The sequence below is a fragment of the Alosa pseudoharengus genome, unplaced genomic scaffold (assembly GCF_046254945.1).
Source record: "Alosa pseudoharengus isolate Yale_2024_CS ecotype anadromous, Long Island Sound unplaced genomic scaffold, YU_APseudo_1.1 YU_APseudo_1.1_scf_14, whole genome shotgun sequence".
NCBI classification, from domain to species: Eukaryota; Metazoa; Chordata; class Actinopteri; order Clupeiformes; family Clupeidae; genus Alosa; species Alosa pseudoharengus.
This window is the reverse complement of record NW_027468609.1, coordinates 29392295-29409981: the sequence shown is the minus strand read 5'-3', so window position 1 is coordinate 29409981 and position 17687 is coordinate 29392295. Positions and strand designations below refer to the sequence as shown.

General features: G+C 39.9%; 1 protein-coding gene across 4 annotated transcripts; it reads right to left on the bottom strand.

The window, feature by feature from the left end:
* Window positions 1-21: 21 nt before the first annotated feature.
* On the bottom strand, window positions 22-17282 carry dmtn (dematin actin binding protein). 4 transcript variants are annotated; one of them, XM_076284588.1, is made up of 15 exons: window positions 16920-17282; window positions 9863-9922; window positions 9631-9705; window positions 8523-8678; window positions 8225-8269; window positions 6721-6850; window positions 6182-6226; window positions 5911-6051; window positions 5594-5703; window positions 5214-5316; window positions 4826-4890; window positions 4066-4125; window positions 2442-2507; window positions 1756-1836; window positions 22-1555 (listed from the first exon to the last, which is right to left on the bottom strand). In XM_076284588.1, exons 2-15 carry the CDS (start codon window positions 9893-9895, stop codon window positions 1442-1444), a joined length of 1224 nt encoding a protein of 407 aa, XP_076140703.1. In that variant the 5' UTR covers window positions 9896-9922; window positions 16920-17282; the 3' UTR covers window positions 22-1441. The 4 variants fall into 4 exon arrangements, with proteins under 4 accessions (XP_076140703.1, XP_076140701.1, XP_076140700.1 ...); XM_076284586.1 differs by lacking the exons at window positions 22-1555; window positions 1756-1836; window positions 2442-2507 and having other exon boundaries at window positions 3002-4125; window positions 16845-17277; XM_076284585.1 differs by lacking the exons at window positions 22-1555; window positions 1756-1836; window positions 2442-2507; window positions 16920-17282 and adding an exon at window positions 13919-14010 and having other exon boundaries at window positions 3002-4125.
* Between the last annotated feature and the right edge of the window lie 405 nt (window positions 17283-17687).

The window sequence follows — 17687 nt, the reverse complement described above, 5'->3', positions numbered from 1 at the left end:
GTAACTTAACTCAGTCATTACTCTTTTTTTGTTTTCGTCTTTATTCATCTTTACTCAATTATGCTGCTGAATTAACATTAAAAACAAATGACATGACATGAGCTGTAACCAGTCATAATCACATGGTGTCATGGTGATGTGTCATATACATGAAATTCAAAACAACATTGCAGCAGCATGGATGTACAGTACATGAATTTGGTGGCAGTCAACAATATTTATTACATCCATATTCTGCACCCAGTTCAGAGTGCAGGCAAGAAATGTGATGGAAATAAACATAAATGTTACTAAAAATTAAATAAAGAACTACAAAGATAGAAAACTATATGATAACACTACAAGGGTGTTTCAAAAGTTAGAACTACAGGTTGCTCTAATGTAGTCTTGTCCTACATTCCATATGTCAAAAACTTTCAATAAACTCAGGACACATTTAAGCAGACATTTTGTTTTATCCTTCAGCTAAGTAGCTTTTCCTGATTTGTATTGAGGAAAGAACTTCAAAATGTGTTTTTCAGTGTCCTATTATGAAAATGAACAGTTCTGCATAATTAACATTGATTTTTTTCTATTACACTGTATATTTAGATTCTCTAATAAATCATTTAAACAGTTTTTATCACTGTAATTAAACTTTGTCCAAACTGTGGTTAGACTACGAGGAAACATGTAAAGTGTTTCAACAGACAGTGTATATATTCAAGGTAAAAATAACAGTAAAGCAAATAAATATTTTTCCATAATTGTACAACAGTGTTTCATACACCACAATAAATAGAACACAGGTTATGACACTATGGAGTGGACATCTAGAGTGACATGAGAAAATTGGGGTGATGGTCTTGCATATCTGTATATAATTTTAAAAATGTAATGGGCACTTTGAGATTTGCTCTGAAAAGCATTCAGTATTTGCCTCTTTAAATATGTAGTGATCTAAGGCAATTAAAAGGACTCTCAAATCAATATTCTCCATATGTGGCTAAATGTGACTTCATGTTTTAGTCAAGGCCTGGTCGGTAAAGCCAATTATCTTCATCAAGAGCTCATTACAGTGCTCTTAATCATAAACATTTGGAACTACACAAACAGTTATGACTAACTTTATGCAGAATCATGAGACGACACTTCGGTGTATACTGTAGACCATGCTATGTTCAAATTAATAGCTCACTAACACAAAGCCCTTATTGTGGACCATACTGAGGACTGGACAACACACAGGCGTTAGCTTTGATTGGTGATAGGACCAGCGTGGATTCTGTAGCTTGAAAAGAAGTATTGATGTATAGCTTTCGGATATGATATGGCTCTATTTGGTATATATGTGAATGTAGGTCTCTTCCTGCATTTTCAATGGAACTCTTTAGTTGATCGACATTATTTGCATCCAAATAAGTGCGTCCAAAGGTCCAAAGTCTGAGTGTGACACCAATCGTTAGAAAAGTGACACTTTCTTCTTCAGGTTGTTGCGTTTCCACAACGACAGACGATCAAATTCTGTGATAGGCATTCCAAACAGCTCATGGAACTCTTCCGGAGAGAGATGTCTCTGTTTGGGGACAAGCAGAGCATATAAGATGCAGTAGTCTGGTAAACTAACTTATCAGCCTATGCAATCAATTAGTCTTTTTTTCTCTCAAGAGATTGAGATGCCTTTGTCGCTAAAGCAATTTTGTTAATGCAAGTAAAATTATTTTCATCCTAATGAACAAAATATTGTATATTGTATTGCACATAAAATAGTTTTACCTCCAGTCTAGTTCGGTCAACACCTGGTGGGAGCTTGCTGCGCCCTCTATGGGTCACAATGAGCATCTCATATGGGTAGATCTGCAGACAAGTTAGCACAGCTATCACGTGTCAACATGCTAGTTTCATCAGACAATCACTCCATAAAAAGATTCTATGTGGGGCCCTCAACCCAGTCATGACTGGCCACTGGTCAGTATGACTCACAGCCGCAGTGACAGGAAAGAGGTCATTACAGTGAAGGAGATGAGACTAAGGGGGATGAATGCTCCACGCAAACTATGGCAGGGGAAACAGCATTTCCATGTTTAAAGGCAGGCCTACTTGTGATCGCAGACAGTCCAGGGAGAGGAACAACATGCTCAGTAAAGTTTCAAAAACCGGGTTGCTTGATTAGGGAGATGCAGCCTCCAAAGTCTTTTCTTACCCCCAGTATATATGACCAAATCTCTGCCTTTGTTAGATCCATTGTCACCTCTCAGCTCCTCCTTTATCAGACACAGGAGCCAAGAGGGCAGTAGAAAGCAGATGGACATATAGGGGTGCATATTCAGTCAGCTGATAGCAATAAGTCAAGAGTGAGCATTGTTAAGATTGCATGGCACAGCGGCTAGAAAACTTTGGAGGCGCTCAGTACATGGGGCATATACACAGTGTATATGTTGAAGACAATCCACAACCCTCACCTTCTGTTCCAGAATACTAGGCAGTGAGTTTCCTCTGTCCATTCTCCCTCTTTGTGTATCTCCATTCTAAAAAGATACCACAAAGTCCCAGATATTCCCTCAAACAGAAGAGACTGGCATAAGCAATCATTTCAACCCCCCGCCCCCCACCCCACCCCCAATGAGATCTGTGGTGCAGTTTGTTTTTGCGATGCAAAATAAACTAAAACATGTAAAGCAATTATCTTCAATACAGCAAAGCATCAGAGCAAATTTGTTCTGATGACAAAATGAGAACATTCTTTAATGAACATATAGCCAATCACTGCCAGATTGTGTCACTGAGACAAAGGCAATAATCCAACCAGGCAAATATGCTGCTAAAATATTAAAGCCCATTTCTATTCTTGCAGCATAGCTGCTCTGTTTGGATTGTAGCCGAAGAGAAAAGTGAAATGAGAGTTAATGTGAGAACAGTATGGCTACTAAGGAAAGCAACATACAGTTAGACTGAGTGTTAAGTCAGTGCACGTGCAGCCATGTCCAAAACATTTCTATACACACAAATGAAACAAGCTTACCTGTAGTCCTGTAGAACATGAAAAGAGAGAAATTAAGAGCGTAGAAAGTGGAAGAGATGTCTCCAGCAAAGAAAAGACAGAGGATGACTCAACATGACACGGGTGATTAGTTGTCAATACATACCATAGTATAACGGAACCTGTTGCTACCTATAGTTCATTTAATTCAATTTACGAGAGCTATGAGAGGGTAGTATAAATCCCTAACAGCTACAGACTTTAGAAAGTAGGAAGGCATATACATCTATAGACAGCACAAAGCCAACCAATCTTATTTGACAATATATTTGGTGATAGGGTGCTGCAAAGGGTTTTTGATGGGATTTTGATCCAGTTCACAAAATTGGAATCAATAGAAAGAGCAGCTAGTGGGACCAGTAGATGTGTTTATCTGTCATTTACATGACTAAAATACACTGTAATGAATGAAATATGATATACAACATGAGGATGAAACAAACAACTCACAAAAATATGCAAATTTCAACTTGCAACTAATGTCCAATTTATAGAATATTAATCATTATGCATAAATTCCCTCAAGATAATAAGAAGTGAATGGTGTGATGTTTGCCTGTAGGTTTAGTTCTGAGAATATACTTTGTCTATTTTTCTACTCATAGGAACGTCACCTATTACCAACCGTCCCGTATTTCCGACCTCTTACGTGGCACTATGTGTCACTTAATATTCATTTCTATACAAACCAAGACGACGGATTCCTAAAAACACGCAAGCACCCACACCATAAGTGTATCTAAATTAGCTATGTACAAAAAATTACATTTTACCGTGACTCGAAGAGCTGTAAACAGTGTTGTAAGGTAAGAACCCAACTAGATTTTGTTTTAAATCTACACACCTATGGCTACTGAAAAATGAAAAGTTCATTTATCAAATATTATTTTGAAGTATTAAAAAACATTGTTGTTTTAGATTTTTCGAACAAAATGGTTGGTAATTGCTGGTTTTACGATAGTACATCTGGACCACAATTTTTATGACGACAAACAAACCTATTTACAGTAGATGGGATAATCATCCGTATGTAAAATCAATACAACATACTGCGTACCTGGCCTTGTCTGGTCTCCTTCTAACGATGGAAAGTCTGCAGACTGCAGCTGAGGATAGACATATATAAAATTAGATAAACTGGTTGATTAATGCAGTGTTTTTCAACCACTGTGCCGGGGCACACTAGTGTGCCATGAGAGATCATCAGGTGTGCCGCAGAAAATTACCCAAATGTCACTCACTAGTCCAGAAAAGCAACTGTTGCATCAAAGAATTTATAACCACATGCTCTCATTGATTGTATGATTGCACTATTTGTGGTATGCAGGCATTGTACAACTGGGGCCCCATATCCAGTATTCACAGAATCATCACATATCCAGTTCATAACAACAATTAAATTAGATATAGTCACCTACAAATGAAACAGAGGGCGCTTGTTTTATTGAGCAGGTCTTGCATAGAAGCCATAATAAGGCCATATCTGTGTATTATTTGAAATTTTAGGCTATGGTATGTTTATTTTTTCTTCACACAGGATGTTAGTGTGCCGTGGGACAAAAAAGGTTGAAAAACACTGGATTAAAGGACATAAATATAAAACAGTAATCTGCAGCTAATAGAGATGTACCATATTCATGGTTCTATAAGTAAAAAAAGATATAGTGAGTGGAGGTACTACATACATACCTGAAGTTCTAATATTTTCTATTCTACATTTGATATTAATTTCTCAGGTAGCATAAAAGAAGTCATCACTCAGTATGAATGAGTACCAGTGGTAGTGTATCTGACGCCCAATCTTACCCTGGTGAGGCCTGATCGGCTGCAGGCTGGTAAAGAGGTGGATTTTGAGGTACTGGTGGAGGACCCTGAGAGGAAAGACAGAGATATATGGTCAATCATCCATAAACAACCACACTATCAATCATGCACACACAATATATGTGTCTGAGTGCGTATGGGTGCCTAAAATTTTATGTATAATGAAACATGAACCCCAACAAATGAAATAGGTACTATTTATGTTTAGTACTCAGACTTGGAAACAAATTTATTTTGGACTCAATTACCAAGTGTCCTGAATGAATGAGTCAGTCAGTCAGACAGACAGACAGACAGACAGACAGACAGACAGACAGACAGACAGACAGACACACACACACACACACACACAATGTTATAAACCCCTCACCTAAGTGCATGTGTGTCCTGTCTGGGAGTGAGCGGGTTTTCCTGCGGAACTCTGATTTCTCCATTTCCTCCTTCAGAATCAATTTGCCCAAGTTGGACTGGATCTGGAAGGCAACAAACCCCTGAGTGTGATTAAAAAAGTCCATTAGGGGTGCCTTGGCTCAGATGGCCAGATGCACCACCCGCATGGTAAAACCACTAAATCCTGCACTGTGCCACTCAGTGGTGCTGCAGAGGCACCACCCCTGTACAGACACTCTGGCAAGGGCATCGGTAGAATAAAATTCCATTCAGCGCTGGCTGCTGTCATTGGAGGCAGACGAGGCGCTACACACTGCGCCATGATTGATGGGGCACATAATGTTCCACGGCACCTCTCACCTTGTTAAGCTCCTGCTCTTGGAGTCGCCTGGCGTCCTCCGTCAGGTCCTCGAATTCATCGTCTTCCTCCACTTTTCCCTCCGCTTCCGCCTTCCTCCTCCACTCAATCTCTGCAGGGAGAGGGGAGGAATGACAGATGATTAAACCATGCAGTCACTGGTATGAGGATATTCACTGCACTCTGACGAGCGGACGTCCGGCTAGTTTCCTGTGTAATCTTTTTAAGATAAACACAAGGAAACTGAATAATATAAGAAGGCAGCATCTACTCGGCGGCATCACATGATGATGACCATAGAGATTAAAGCAGGTTGTACCCATGGTAGCCAGTGAGGGTGGACAAGGCCAGTACTCCGTTTCAATCTTGGAGGGCAGGTTGGGATCAGGAGGCTGGGCGGCTGGGAATTTGGAGGACTTGATTATGTTGTCCCCTGGGTTTTTATTTTCTGATCCAGAATCTGAAGATAGAACACAGTGAGTCAAAATACGCTGTAGGTTTTCATAATAAGTCATGATAGAAACATTTTGGATAAACAAATAAACAACACTCCAGGTGTGCTTCTTTAGTTCAAAATATGTATGAATTACCATGTTTATAAATGGGAGGCTTTTTATAAATGTTGGTTCCATTATCTGAAAAAAAGCAAACAAACCAACACACATTAACTACAGCAACTGTAACATTCAACCTACATAACACAGGAAAAATAATGACACTTTTTAGACCTAATATCATTATGATTTGCTAGTTAACATGGTTAAATCTCTCACAGCTGCAATACTAATCTATTCTATCTGTTAGGCCTCAGCTAATATTTTGATAATTCAGTCAGAAGTGAAAGATATCTGTAGCCTTTTTTCGGCTTTAAGATGCAAACACTTCCTCTCCTTCCACTGTAAAGAGTACTTGACTTAGCAGAGCACATTAGAACGTCTCCCACTCTAAATAACATTATAATCTATTGGTTTATACTAGATGCAAGTGTTCAGGTGAATATTAATTTAGGTCTTAGGCGTATATAAGTATAGTAATAATAAAAAAGACTCTTTCAAAAAGAGAATGTGTCTGAATGAATTTCAACAGTGTGCTCAACAACAGTGATGTGTTCTGCTGGTTGGTAGTTCACCTGGCCTGTGAAAGTGCTGTAGGCCGGCCCGCGATGAGGTGCTTATCTTGCGGAGCTGTGTGGTGGAGCCCATGTTGGAGCCTCCGGGAGAGCCCTGCTCTGGCCACTCCTTCTGATCCCTGCAGAACATCTGGGGGCAGAGGAGTGTGGGGGGAAAGACAACAGCCAGTGGATTACTCTCACAACCTGGGTCAAAGTCAATCTCACATGTCCCTCCGTCACTTTGATGAGAGGCTGATCTCACATCAATATCTTATTTTCTAGAAATATCTAATTGCCTTAATAATCACTTCCATGTCCTAATTGGCTCCAATCAAGCACTGCCCATAGGGCGTGGCACATCAGGGCAAACTGGAGTGATAGGCTTTATCCTGTACAAATTTCCCACATTTCCCACCAAAGCTCTCTCAGACCATCACATTCCCTTCCGCCATGCTTGACAGTTGGAGTCAAACATTGCTTCGGCAGTTGGTTGGAGACTCACAAATATTCTTCTTTGCGATCCGAACACATTTTACCAGGTTTGCCAGGTACCAGGTCATCTATGTGTGTTTTATTGCCCTGTGTGTTTTCTTTTGCTAGACACTCATGTATCCTCTTCCATAGTAGTGCTCTGGGAGCTATAACTCTTTCATTATTCCGGTTAAAGCCAGTTTGCACTTTTCTATGATGAGATGCACAGCATTATATGAGATCTTCAGTTTCTTGGCCATGTTTACAAGGAATATAGCCTTGTAAAACATGGCCAAGAAAATTCTGGCCATTTTGAGTCTGCAATTGAAACCACAATAACTGATGCTCCAGATACTCAATTCATCTCAAGAAGGACAGTTGCATTACTTCTTTAATCAGGGAAGCAGTTTTCAGCTGTGCTCTTTAATCACAAGGAGGTTCTGTAATGATCAGTTAGCCATCTGAAATCAGCAAATAGAATGTCCCATTGGAATAAAGGATGGATGGTTGCTGATAATGGGCCTCGGTATACTTATGTACATATTGCATTGAAAAAGAAGCCATTTCAAGCCACAACATTAATGTCTACACTGTATTTCTGAATGATTTGCCATTGTTTTAATGGCCAAATATTTTTTCCACAAACTTTTAAATGGTGGTGTATATCAATGTAGTATTTTCTGCAGAACCAAAGTAGGCTACATGTTTCAGTTTGAGCTCTGATACCCAAGAGTGTGCATTACTGCAGTCAGTAGCAGTTCAGACATGCTGCAATACCCCTGTTGATGTATGCCACTCTCTCTGAGATGAGATGCATCATCACTTGCGATTTATAAGACTGAAACTGTGCTATGTGGATGTGCAGGCAATAACACATGGCTCAAATGAAATTATAGATTATTCAAATACATCTTCATTCCCCATCTCTAGAATGCAAATGGGGTGAGGAGAGGGAAGATGTAATTTTTTTCTGCGTTTCTCATTTGCTTATTTTATAGGCTAATTTTCATGTTTCATATCGACTCCACTCCAAAACAAAGACATGCCTTACCTCAGGAGATGGAGGTGGAGAGATGGAGTGTGGTGACATCGACCTCTAAAAGCAGAGAGAGAGAGTCCCATGAATCTTTCAGCAGTCATTGTGTGAAATGATGAAACACCAAACCACAGCAAACAATAAAGCACTTTGATCTTCACACAACTGCACATCCTGTGTTCTAAGAAAAGCAGCACACCCAAGTTTCTAATAATAATATTCTACTACGAGAACAATAAACGTGTTTGAAAACAATATATGTTATACAAAGTACTTGAGAGGACAGCAAGAGTCTATTTCCAAGGACACTGACCTCACGGCTTCTGCAGAGGCCCGTTCTGCTTAGGGAGGAAACGTTAAAGTGAGGTTCGTACACCATCAGGTCTGGCCTCTCCACCTCCAGAATGGCTTTGTCCTTGGGAATGGCAGCCAAGTCCTTGTAACCAATGACCTGGTTGTCCATCCGTGCCTAGACGCATATCAAAATAAAAAAGAAAGACCACCAATATGTTAAGAGCACACAGAATATCCGTATAGCATCATAAAGATTAATAAATGTTACTGAGGCTGTAACAATAATGAAAATTCTCAACACAAACTCTAATCCTTATATTCTTTATACAAACATATTTCAATTTTTGAGATCGTTAAAAACATAAAATATCTATGTCTATTAGACAAGCTTCTGAGCTAACTACAAGATTATAATGTTTTAGGGGCATTATCATTTGAATTTGTCAGCGCAAACATGTTCACTAGAGTTTTAGTTGTCATTAAATGATACTAGACTTTAACAATTCTACACAAAAGAAAATGCAAAACCAAAAAATTGTGTTTATGCCCAAAGCAATGAGAGCTGGCAACAACCCTTTTCCAAAGCAGGACAATAGCGTAAGACAATTTATTCATCACTGCCTACATTCCTGCCAGTTCAAACACTGTGTTGGCAGAACATTTGTCCAGACTGTAAAAATAACTTTCTTAATGCACTGTATATGTATATATTCATTTAATTTACCTGAATAATACAAGAACATTAGTGCAAATAAGCCAGATAGAAGACTGGCTGACTGATAGATCACTACTGAAAATGTTAAACAGAGACATTTCTTTGGCTGTCGGAAACTGAGGAAGTGATAGAAAAAGACGATGCAAAGCCTTCAATGATATCTTCACTTCAAAACAGTTTTTTTTAAAAGGCTACTAACTTCCTGAGAATCGGTGGGGTGAATGCATGTCCCCTGTCAGATAACAGAGGGATCTGTTATCATTGGCAAAGGCACAGGCTAACAAACTCTGAAAAGGGGACTTATTACAAGGAATAGTGTTTAACCTGGGTAACACATGTTGAGTAAGGACCTTAAAACATTTTCAGGGATTGTTTTTGAACACAGGTTTGGATATTAGAAAGCTCATCTTACCACAATTGATGTGGCTGGGGATCCAGGGGCACTAGGACCTCGCGAAGAGGACACACTGCATGGGGCAGTTGCCGTCTGGAAATAAGATAGATGATGGGGTCAGAAGGTGAAAGTTCAACCTACATAGCTACTAAATCTGAACAGAATCTATTAAAAGAGATTTAGGATTAAAAAATGGATCAATGACTAAAAAATGTGTGGAGTAATGAGGGGGTTGAAAGAGATTATTAACCTTTTGCATGACGGAAAAACAGCTTGAAATCATTCACCTTGTTGATGACACCCAATATCACTGCAATAAAATTCAAAAAGAGAAGTGAACAATTGTTTAAAGGAGCTCTTAAAGACCACAGTCAAATGGGGAAAAGTGGCACATGGTCAATTTATGTGAATACCAAAGGAAATAACTGAGGTCACAGGATTTATTGAGATTCAATAACATTGAGCTTTTCAAATACTAATAAACAGGGCAATAAATTGTCTTTTTAAACATTTATTAAAAAAAGTTTTTTCTTTTTATATAAAACAATCCAGTGTGAAAGGCAAAACTGTAGCACCCTGGATAAAGACTCCTGCCTTTATGGCACCGACACATCTAATTAGGGCCTCCTACCAGGCAGATTTAAAATTCCCTCTGATATTAAAGGCGATCAATAAATCCCCACTGGATTACTGGCTGTATTTGATATGGATCTTGAGGGAAGCATGATGATTGTGCCTAAGCTGCTAATACAACCACCGCTGCTACAGCCACCACAGGGACTCCCGCTCTGTGGTGACTAAAACTATCACCTCTAACACTGTGGGCTTTGAGAACACATGCTGTTGCTACGCCGTATTATCATCTCTGCTGCCATTATAAGTAATTTTACCACCAGTGAAATATATTTAGTGCTCTAACTAAGTGATGTTGGGTAATGTACTCTGTAACTCTCCTAAACACGCATCTCATAATTGGTTGGAAGAGTTTGTTATGTTATGGTCCAGGCTGGACCAAGTTGTTTTTGTTGCCGTTTTTGGAGCGCTGTCCACAGAGACTCTGTACTGTGTATTCAGGGCACAGGCAGCTAGCGGATGGTGAGGTGATGTCTGCAGTATGTGACAAAAAATGTTTTAGCTTATAAACCACATAACATCGCTTAGAGCACCTTTAATGCAGTCACAGGATTTTTGGCACTAGCCAACAAATGCACCAATAACATAGTCGACCACATCAACAAACAATAGCCTGGTTTAATGGTACTAATGCTTGATAAGCTTCCTCTTCTGCAAGTCACTAGGGACAAACAAGTCTGCTAAGTGGAAAAAAGGGTAATTGTACTGAAAGCGTTTCTTGCCATGGTTTCTTGCCTTTCGCTGAAATCACTGGCTGTACGTAAATTAAAGTGAGAGGCTGAAGCCTGACTTAAATGAGCTGCTTATTGGACGTTAGGACGTCCCATCTCATCACTGAAACTGACCCTGGAGACAGGACATAGCGTGGTCAGTTGCCCTACCACTCTCATTCATCTTAAGACACAAGAGTTAATTCCCTTCTCAGTCTAATTTGGATCAATGACGTGGCATGGCGTACACCTCCCTCCCTGTCTCTGCCCCTGGCCTGAACCCTGAGTTCCTCAGGAAGACCACTTGGGGATGTGTTTGAGTTTCATCTCCGATTCCAGTCCTGTGGCCTAAAACAAGAACAATACTTTCTAAGAAATGTCTTTTTGGAGAAAAGGCCATCACAGATCTCAGAAAAAAAAGGGCCACAATATTCCATTATCTGCCTCTGATTAAAGAGTGCTAATTTCGGATTCACATAGGAATCAGGAAGCCGGCATCCTGAATATTTTATGACTAGAGTACATTCATTAGGCCTAGTCAAAAAACAAATGCCTGGAAGCCCAAGGCCCAATGAATACATTTCCTTCCAGACAGAGAGAGACAAAGATGCTCTATGTACACACCAGGTCTAGATTACAAATTCAGCCGACTCTTACTTTTGTGTGCCACTGGCGAATTGTGTCGCTTTTATTTCCTCCCCTTGTGATGTTGTACTTACTATAGTTCCTTAAAGGATATTCAAGAAGGCCCGCAAGAAAAACATTGTTCAGTACAAGACACAGGATAGGCAACCCCAGTGGGATTCCTGCCTTTGAAATTCCATTTTATGAAATTCATAACCTCTCTGAAATTTCTAAACAGCATGGCAGTGTTTAATTCCACAGTTCATTTAGGAATATGTTCATTGCTAAGAGAATGAACAGAACAACAGCAATTAGCTATTTTCTTTATAGCCAAGCTGGTCCTCCAGCAGGACGAGATGTCACAGCAGGTTATGGAAACTGGTGCTCAGTACGGGTCGGATTCACTGAGCCATGAAGGGCACCTAACAATCCCCAGCGCCGTCCCTTTGACGTGATTTATAACCAGCACTATGGACAAAACCAATGTCATTAGCAGAGAGGGGTCCCATCTGCATCTGACAGCCTCCAATTCAAGTTCAATTTGAAGCCATCCTGAGACAGCCCCCACAGGAGCTGAACAGTATTTAAGGGTGTAATCTGGGAATGAGGTTTCCTCGAAGGCTGATAATGAACTTGTCAATGCTGGATTACGTGGTGATTTATGGATTTGCGATCATGATTGAATTTAATTCGGTAACACTTTTGAAACTTTTAAGCCTATTTTAATGGTCTAGCAAGTGAGCATTAAACAGTCTGAGAGGGAGCGTAGGAGTGACTCTGACTGGATGTGAAAATGTGAGGTCCTCCACACAAACACACAGGCCTACAGCCCACGCATGAGTAAGATGTGAAGGCTGAATGAATAGGGCAGGCCTATTATCATTCACAGCTCTGAGACCAAGTGAAAGCTCCAAATTTCCTCAGTGCTTCAAGTGGACGCGCATTCAGTTATTTTGCCAACCATTGTCTATATTTTAAACATGGAATAAGACATGGCTATGAACAATAATGTACATTAAAACATTCTGAAAAGACCAAATTCTTCATCTTGGCATAGGAGATGGGAAAGCAATTTGGAGATTTTGTTGGTAAGTGCTTTTCTGCTCAGAGAGATGTAATATTCTAAAATTACTGTACAGTTGGTGTGTCTTAATGATGTGTTTTAGGTCTTCTTTTGAATTTATTTCATATTTGATGTGATGTGTATGTGATGTGTGTTGTGTATTTTCTGCATTCATTATACATTCAGTACACAATGGAAACTATAAGAAATGTAACCTGAAATAAACCATGAAATCACTACCAAAACAGCTGCAATGAAGTATGAAAATGCATTGAGTAGACATGACTGTTGGGAATCGCAAATCATAGTCTTAGGCTAAACTTCAATATGATTACAATTATTACCCAAGCCTTTTACAAAGCCACTGTTATACACAGGTCTGCTGATGCAACATATCAATGCTTCCTATTACAAACTGGTTGTTTTAATATTCTCTTTTGGCTTCAGCATTCACATCCAAATGAAACTTGCATTCAAATCTCAAACGACTACAAAACACACCTCTCAAAAAAGCATACATGTCTGTCCACAGTTTGTTCTATTGGAGCTCTTTCTGTCCCTCATTCTCAGATGAAAAATGATAATGAAAACAATGAGTCAACATTATCTGTGTGGGTTGGTAGCACTCCACTCATCTCATGCACTAATAGAGGCCTCCATGCCAGCTCCAGACAGGCTGGGCTGTAGAGGACTGAGAACACAGCCAAAGGATATGAACTAACCGCCAGAGCCCACATCGGCCAAGAACACCCATACACCCTAAATGACTCAATTGCACATGGCCTGCTTTAGTGTGGTCAGAAACAAGAAAACACAACCACTATTATGAATTAGGAGCCATGGATATGTAATAGTCTGTAATTCAGCACTGAATCATGTGACTTACCGCTCCTGTGATCTGTGCTAAATATGTGCTTTATACACAACTTAAATCTTACCAGTTCAAAAACAGACACCATTTTTGTTTTCAAGTTAACAACTGAAGTATGCAAAATTTCATTAACCACTAATTCGTTCTTGATGTACTCTGCATTTTGTTATGTCCATTCAATCAATAAATATAATTATCCTTACAGTTAAGCTATAAAACTACCGCAATATCATTTAGTTCGTTTGCTTGCTTTAAGGCCTACTGGAACAATATTAAAGCCCAAGAAAAAAACATAAATTCCAGTGGAATCAGCAGAATGAGAGCAGGAAAAGCACACTATCTAGAAGCAGGAAGAACTGAGTTTAGAATCAAAACAACACAAACCAGCTTTCCACCAAGCCTTGCCTTAAATGAAGAGGAAATCCTATGCTGATGGACCCAGGCTTCCCGTCATCTTTCTTCAGCACTCTGCAGCCAGTCTCTCTCTCTCTCTCTCTCTCCCTCTCTCTGCATGTTCCCGTGTGACCCCACCCCCTTCTCTCTCCACCCCAACTGAAATGCACTTATCTTAGTGCCGCCAGAGCAGCCAACGCCCAATCAGCCGCTCGCTGCCGTCACCAGGGCAACACTGGTCTCGCCAGAATCCTCCGGGCACCTCTGGAGAAAACACCACCGATAGGCATAACCTCTCTCTCTCCCCTCTGCCGGGAAACCACGTGGTGGGGGGAGAAGCCTACCAGCACAATCGATTGAGTCAAGCCATAACCATACCTATTTTTCACCACTTCCCATATGGAGGTCAAACCAGCCAAGAGTCCATCACAATGTAATGTGATGGGTATAGCTCATGGTTACAGCAGCCTGCACATAGCGACCCCTCCTCCTCCAGTGCAAATGCAAACAAGCAGATGCATGCAGACACACACAGGCTCTCCCCATGGCCTGCTCTGCTCTGCTCTGCTCAGCTATGGGATGTGCGTATGTGTGCCAACACTTCTGCATCACTGCATGCATGCTGCTCATTCGAGCTGGTTACCAGCATCTGAGCTCTGCTGGTGTATATGTGTGACAGAGTCACCAAAGCCTTTCCTATCGGCTGCTCCCTGCTGGATGCACCCGGACCCATCCCATCTGCTGACCTTAGCCAAGAATCATCCCCTTCAGTTCTTCACAGACCACATCTCACATCACTAAAGACAGATCACGGATCACGTCCAGAGGGCTCACCAGGAAACAGACTGATGGATTTGGACAATCAGATTAGGGAGACATTGATTACATCTCCGACTCTAGACATACTGAGATGGAGTAAGGCTAGTTCAAGTGAAGCCAGGCATGTTCTTTTTCTCATGTACTGTGCGGGTGTGTACGACCAAACATTGAAAATTGTAAACTGTGAAATTCATCCTATGTAAATGTTTTCATCCTAATATAACAACAGCTTCAAAGTTATTGTGATAGTAAACTAAATTATAATAGGGAGAATGGCGTGTCTTTCCAGCCGTACATTACCCCTCTATGGAAAACCAGCTTTGCAACTTCACTCTTCCCCAACCCAGAGAATAACAAATAGCTTTATGGCAATTATGCTATAGCCTACTACTTAAATGAAATCATGTAATATTAATTACCTTGTCAGTCGGCATAGCTTTTTGGAGATTATCTTTGCCAGTTTGTAAACAAAATCACAAATACTGTGTCCAGGGGGAAGGATGCAAGCCATAAATGGTATTTACAACAGCTGTGTAAAACACAAATACTCTACAAAAATAGGGGGAGCCCAGTAGTGAAAAACCCTGAAACTGCATTGGATACCTTTAAGCAAAGTTCAGAATATGTAATGATTACAGTCAGAACCCCCTCTCCCCCACCTTTAAAAACAATACTACTTCCAATTAATGAATTTCATATTGTAGGATTTGCATCTAAAAAGAATCTATGACCTTAATTGTAGGGATGGGTATCGCTTGGATTTGATCTGATACCGGTGCTAAATCGAAATGTTGCCTAAACAGTGCCTGAACCAACATTATTTTTATTTTTTTTAAATTGATAAGACAAATTGGAACTTGAAATTGAACTACTGTACTCATGGATGTTGATAATGTTGTGTCAACTGTTTCCCCATTGATCCCATGCAAATCTATGTGAAGGTCCTGAGGCAGAGATGTCAATATTTTGACTACATGGATTTACACTAAAACAATAAAACAGTGACAGGGGGCATGGGCTTTCATAGTTCAGTTAACGAGGATGCCAAAACTCATCTTTTTTTCCTGAAATGAGAAGCAGAGGCATTCCAATGGGGAACATATCAAACACAAACCTATGGGAATATTATGAATTCAGCCAATTCCCTTGTACAAACTTGCACCTGCTAGGGAATACCCCTATGGTAAAAAAACAAATAGGAAACCCACAACACAACTGTGTTTACGGCTGCTCGAACACTGTAATTTCCCTTTGGGGATGAATAAAGTATATCTATCTATCTATCTATCTATCTATCTAAAACATTATGAGTGCAACCATTTAACTAAGATGACTTCTAAAGGATTTATAAAAAGGAAAACAAAATGTTATTTTTTAATATAATAATTTCGGTTGTCTTTTATTTCAACAATTAAAATATTTTTACATCAACATAGAACCATTTCAACCAAAACAGAGTTTTTTCCAGTAAGGAAACATGGCTTCCTGTTAGAGGACAGGACAAATAGAAATAGCCTACCAGCTTTTGTTTTGGAATTAACTTGTGCAAAGGGGGACATAGTTTTTAAAGTAGGCTATAAGTTGTCTGATTTGAGTCCACTCAACCAGAAATGTAGGCCTAATATTAAACCATGAAGAGAATGCAGCATGTAGCCTATTCAACTGAATTACTATATAGGCCAACCTAGAACATTGATGGGCCTAATCTATCAAATGACAAACAACAATTTACTTTAATTAACTAGAGAGCATAGCCTAATTCTTGACTAATGACAAATCACATAGCCTAACATACGTAAAGATTTTGACTCCATCGAGTAACCTACCCCACATAATGTTTGCTGAGAAAAATTGCGGAAACTGTAGCCTGTTACCTGCTATAGATTCCCAGTGACTACTATTTTAGCATAGACCTATGGGATGCTGGCCACAACTTTCCCACGATAACCTTCAATTTACCAGCATATAGCAAAAAAAAAAAGATCACCTCGTGTGGTTTCACCCGAGGTTAGCCTAGTTACATCAGTCTGCTACACTCAAAACAGTATCGTATTTGTAAATAATAACAGCAGTATATTATCTAGATATAGGCTATATTGTAGCATTTGAGAACGATCACCTTGTAGCATCTTGTCAGGTTTGCGTGCAGATGACAGCTAGGCTGAACAATGGTGAAGATGCCATGCGCGCCTACCTCCTCAAGCACTGTATGCTCAGTAATCCTTGATCCTCCGCTGCCAGCACGGTATAATGGAACAATCACTACATCCGAACATGTGGATAATGTCCACGGAAACTCACATTATACACATAGTCCTAGTTAAAATACGGAAAGCTTTCCTCGGAACTGCGCGTTGTGCGTGACGTTTATTGGTGCTGCGCAGGTCTTCAAGGCGAGCGAGCGGTTAAAAAAAAAAGACAGCAAGGGATGTAGCCCACTCCTGTCCTGTTGATGCTCCTTTGCTTGTGCCTCAACCAATTCCGAGAACAGGGGAGTGTAATATGGTGAGGCAGGATTTATAGCGTAGGCCTAGTTCTGGAAAAACGAATACATTCCAATGAAAACAAAAAATCTAACTAGATCAGATAGCCTTAGAACATTGTTTAATTAAAAGCAAGAGGTTTAATATTATTATTTTTATATAGGAAATTATATAGGTCAATTACTCTTAATTCGTATTGCCTGGACCCATGACTAAGTTAGTTTCAGGTCATTCTTAATAGCCTGTTGTAGGTGTCTTAGGTTATCCTTCGCTGATGGCTTTAAGTTTATTATTTTATGCGATCTTGACCTAGGCCTGCTTAAGGATATGCTCATAACATGTAGTCTATCGGTGACTTAAACCACGATGCATGTCCTTTTCATGTTTGTTTTTCATACCTTGGGGCGGCAATACAAATACATAGACAGTAATTTTGATCTAATTTCTGCTCTTACCCAATTTACAGTGCGTGTTTTAGG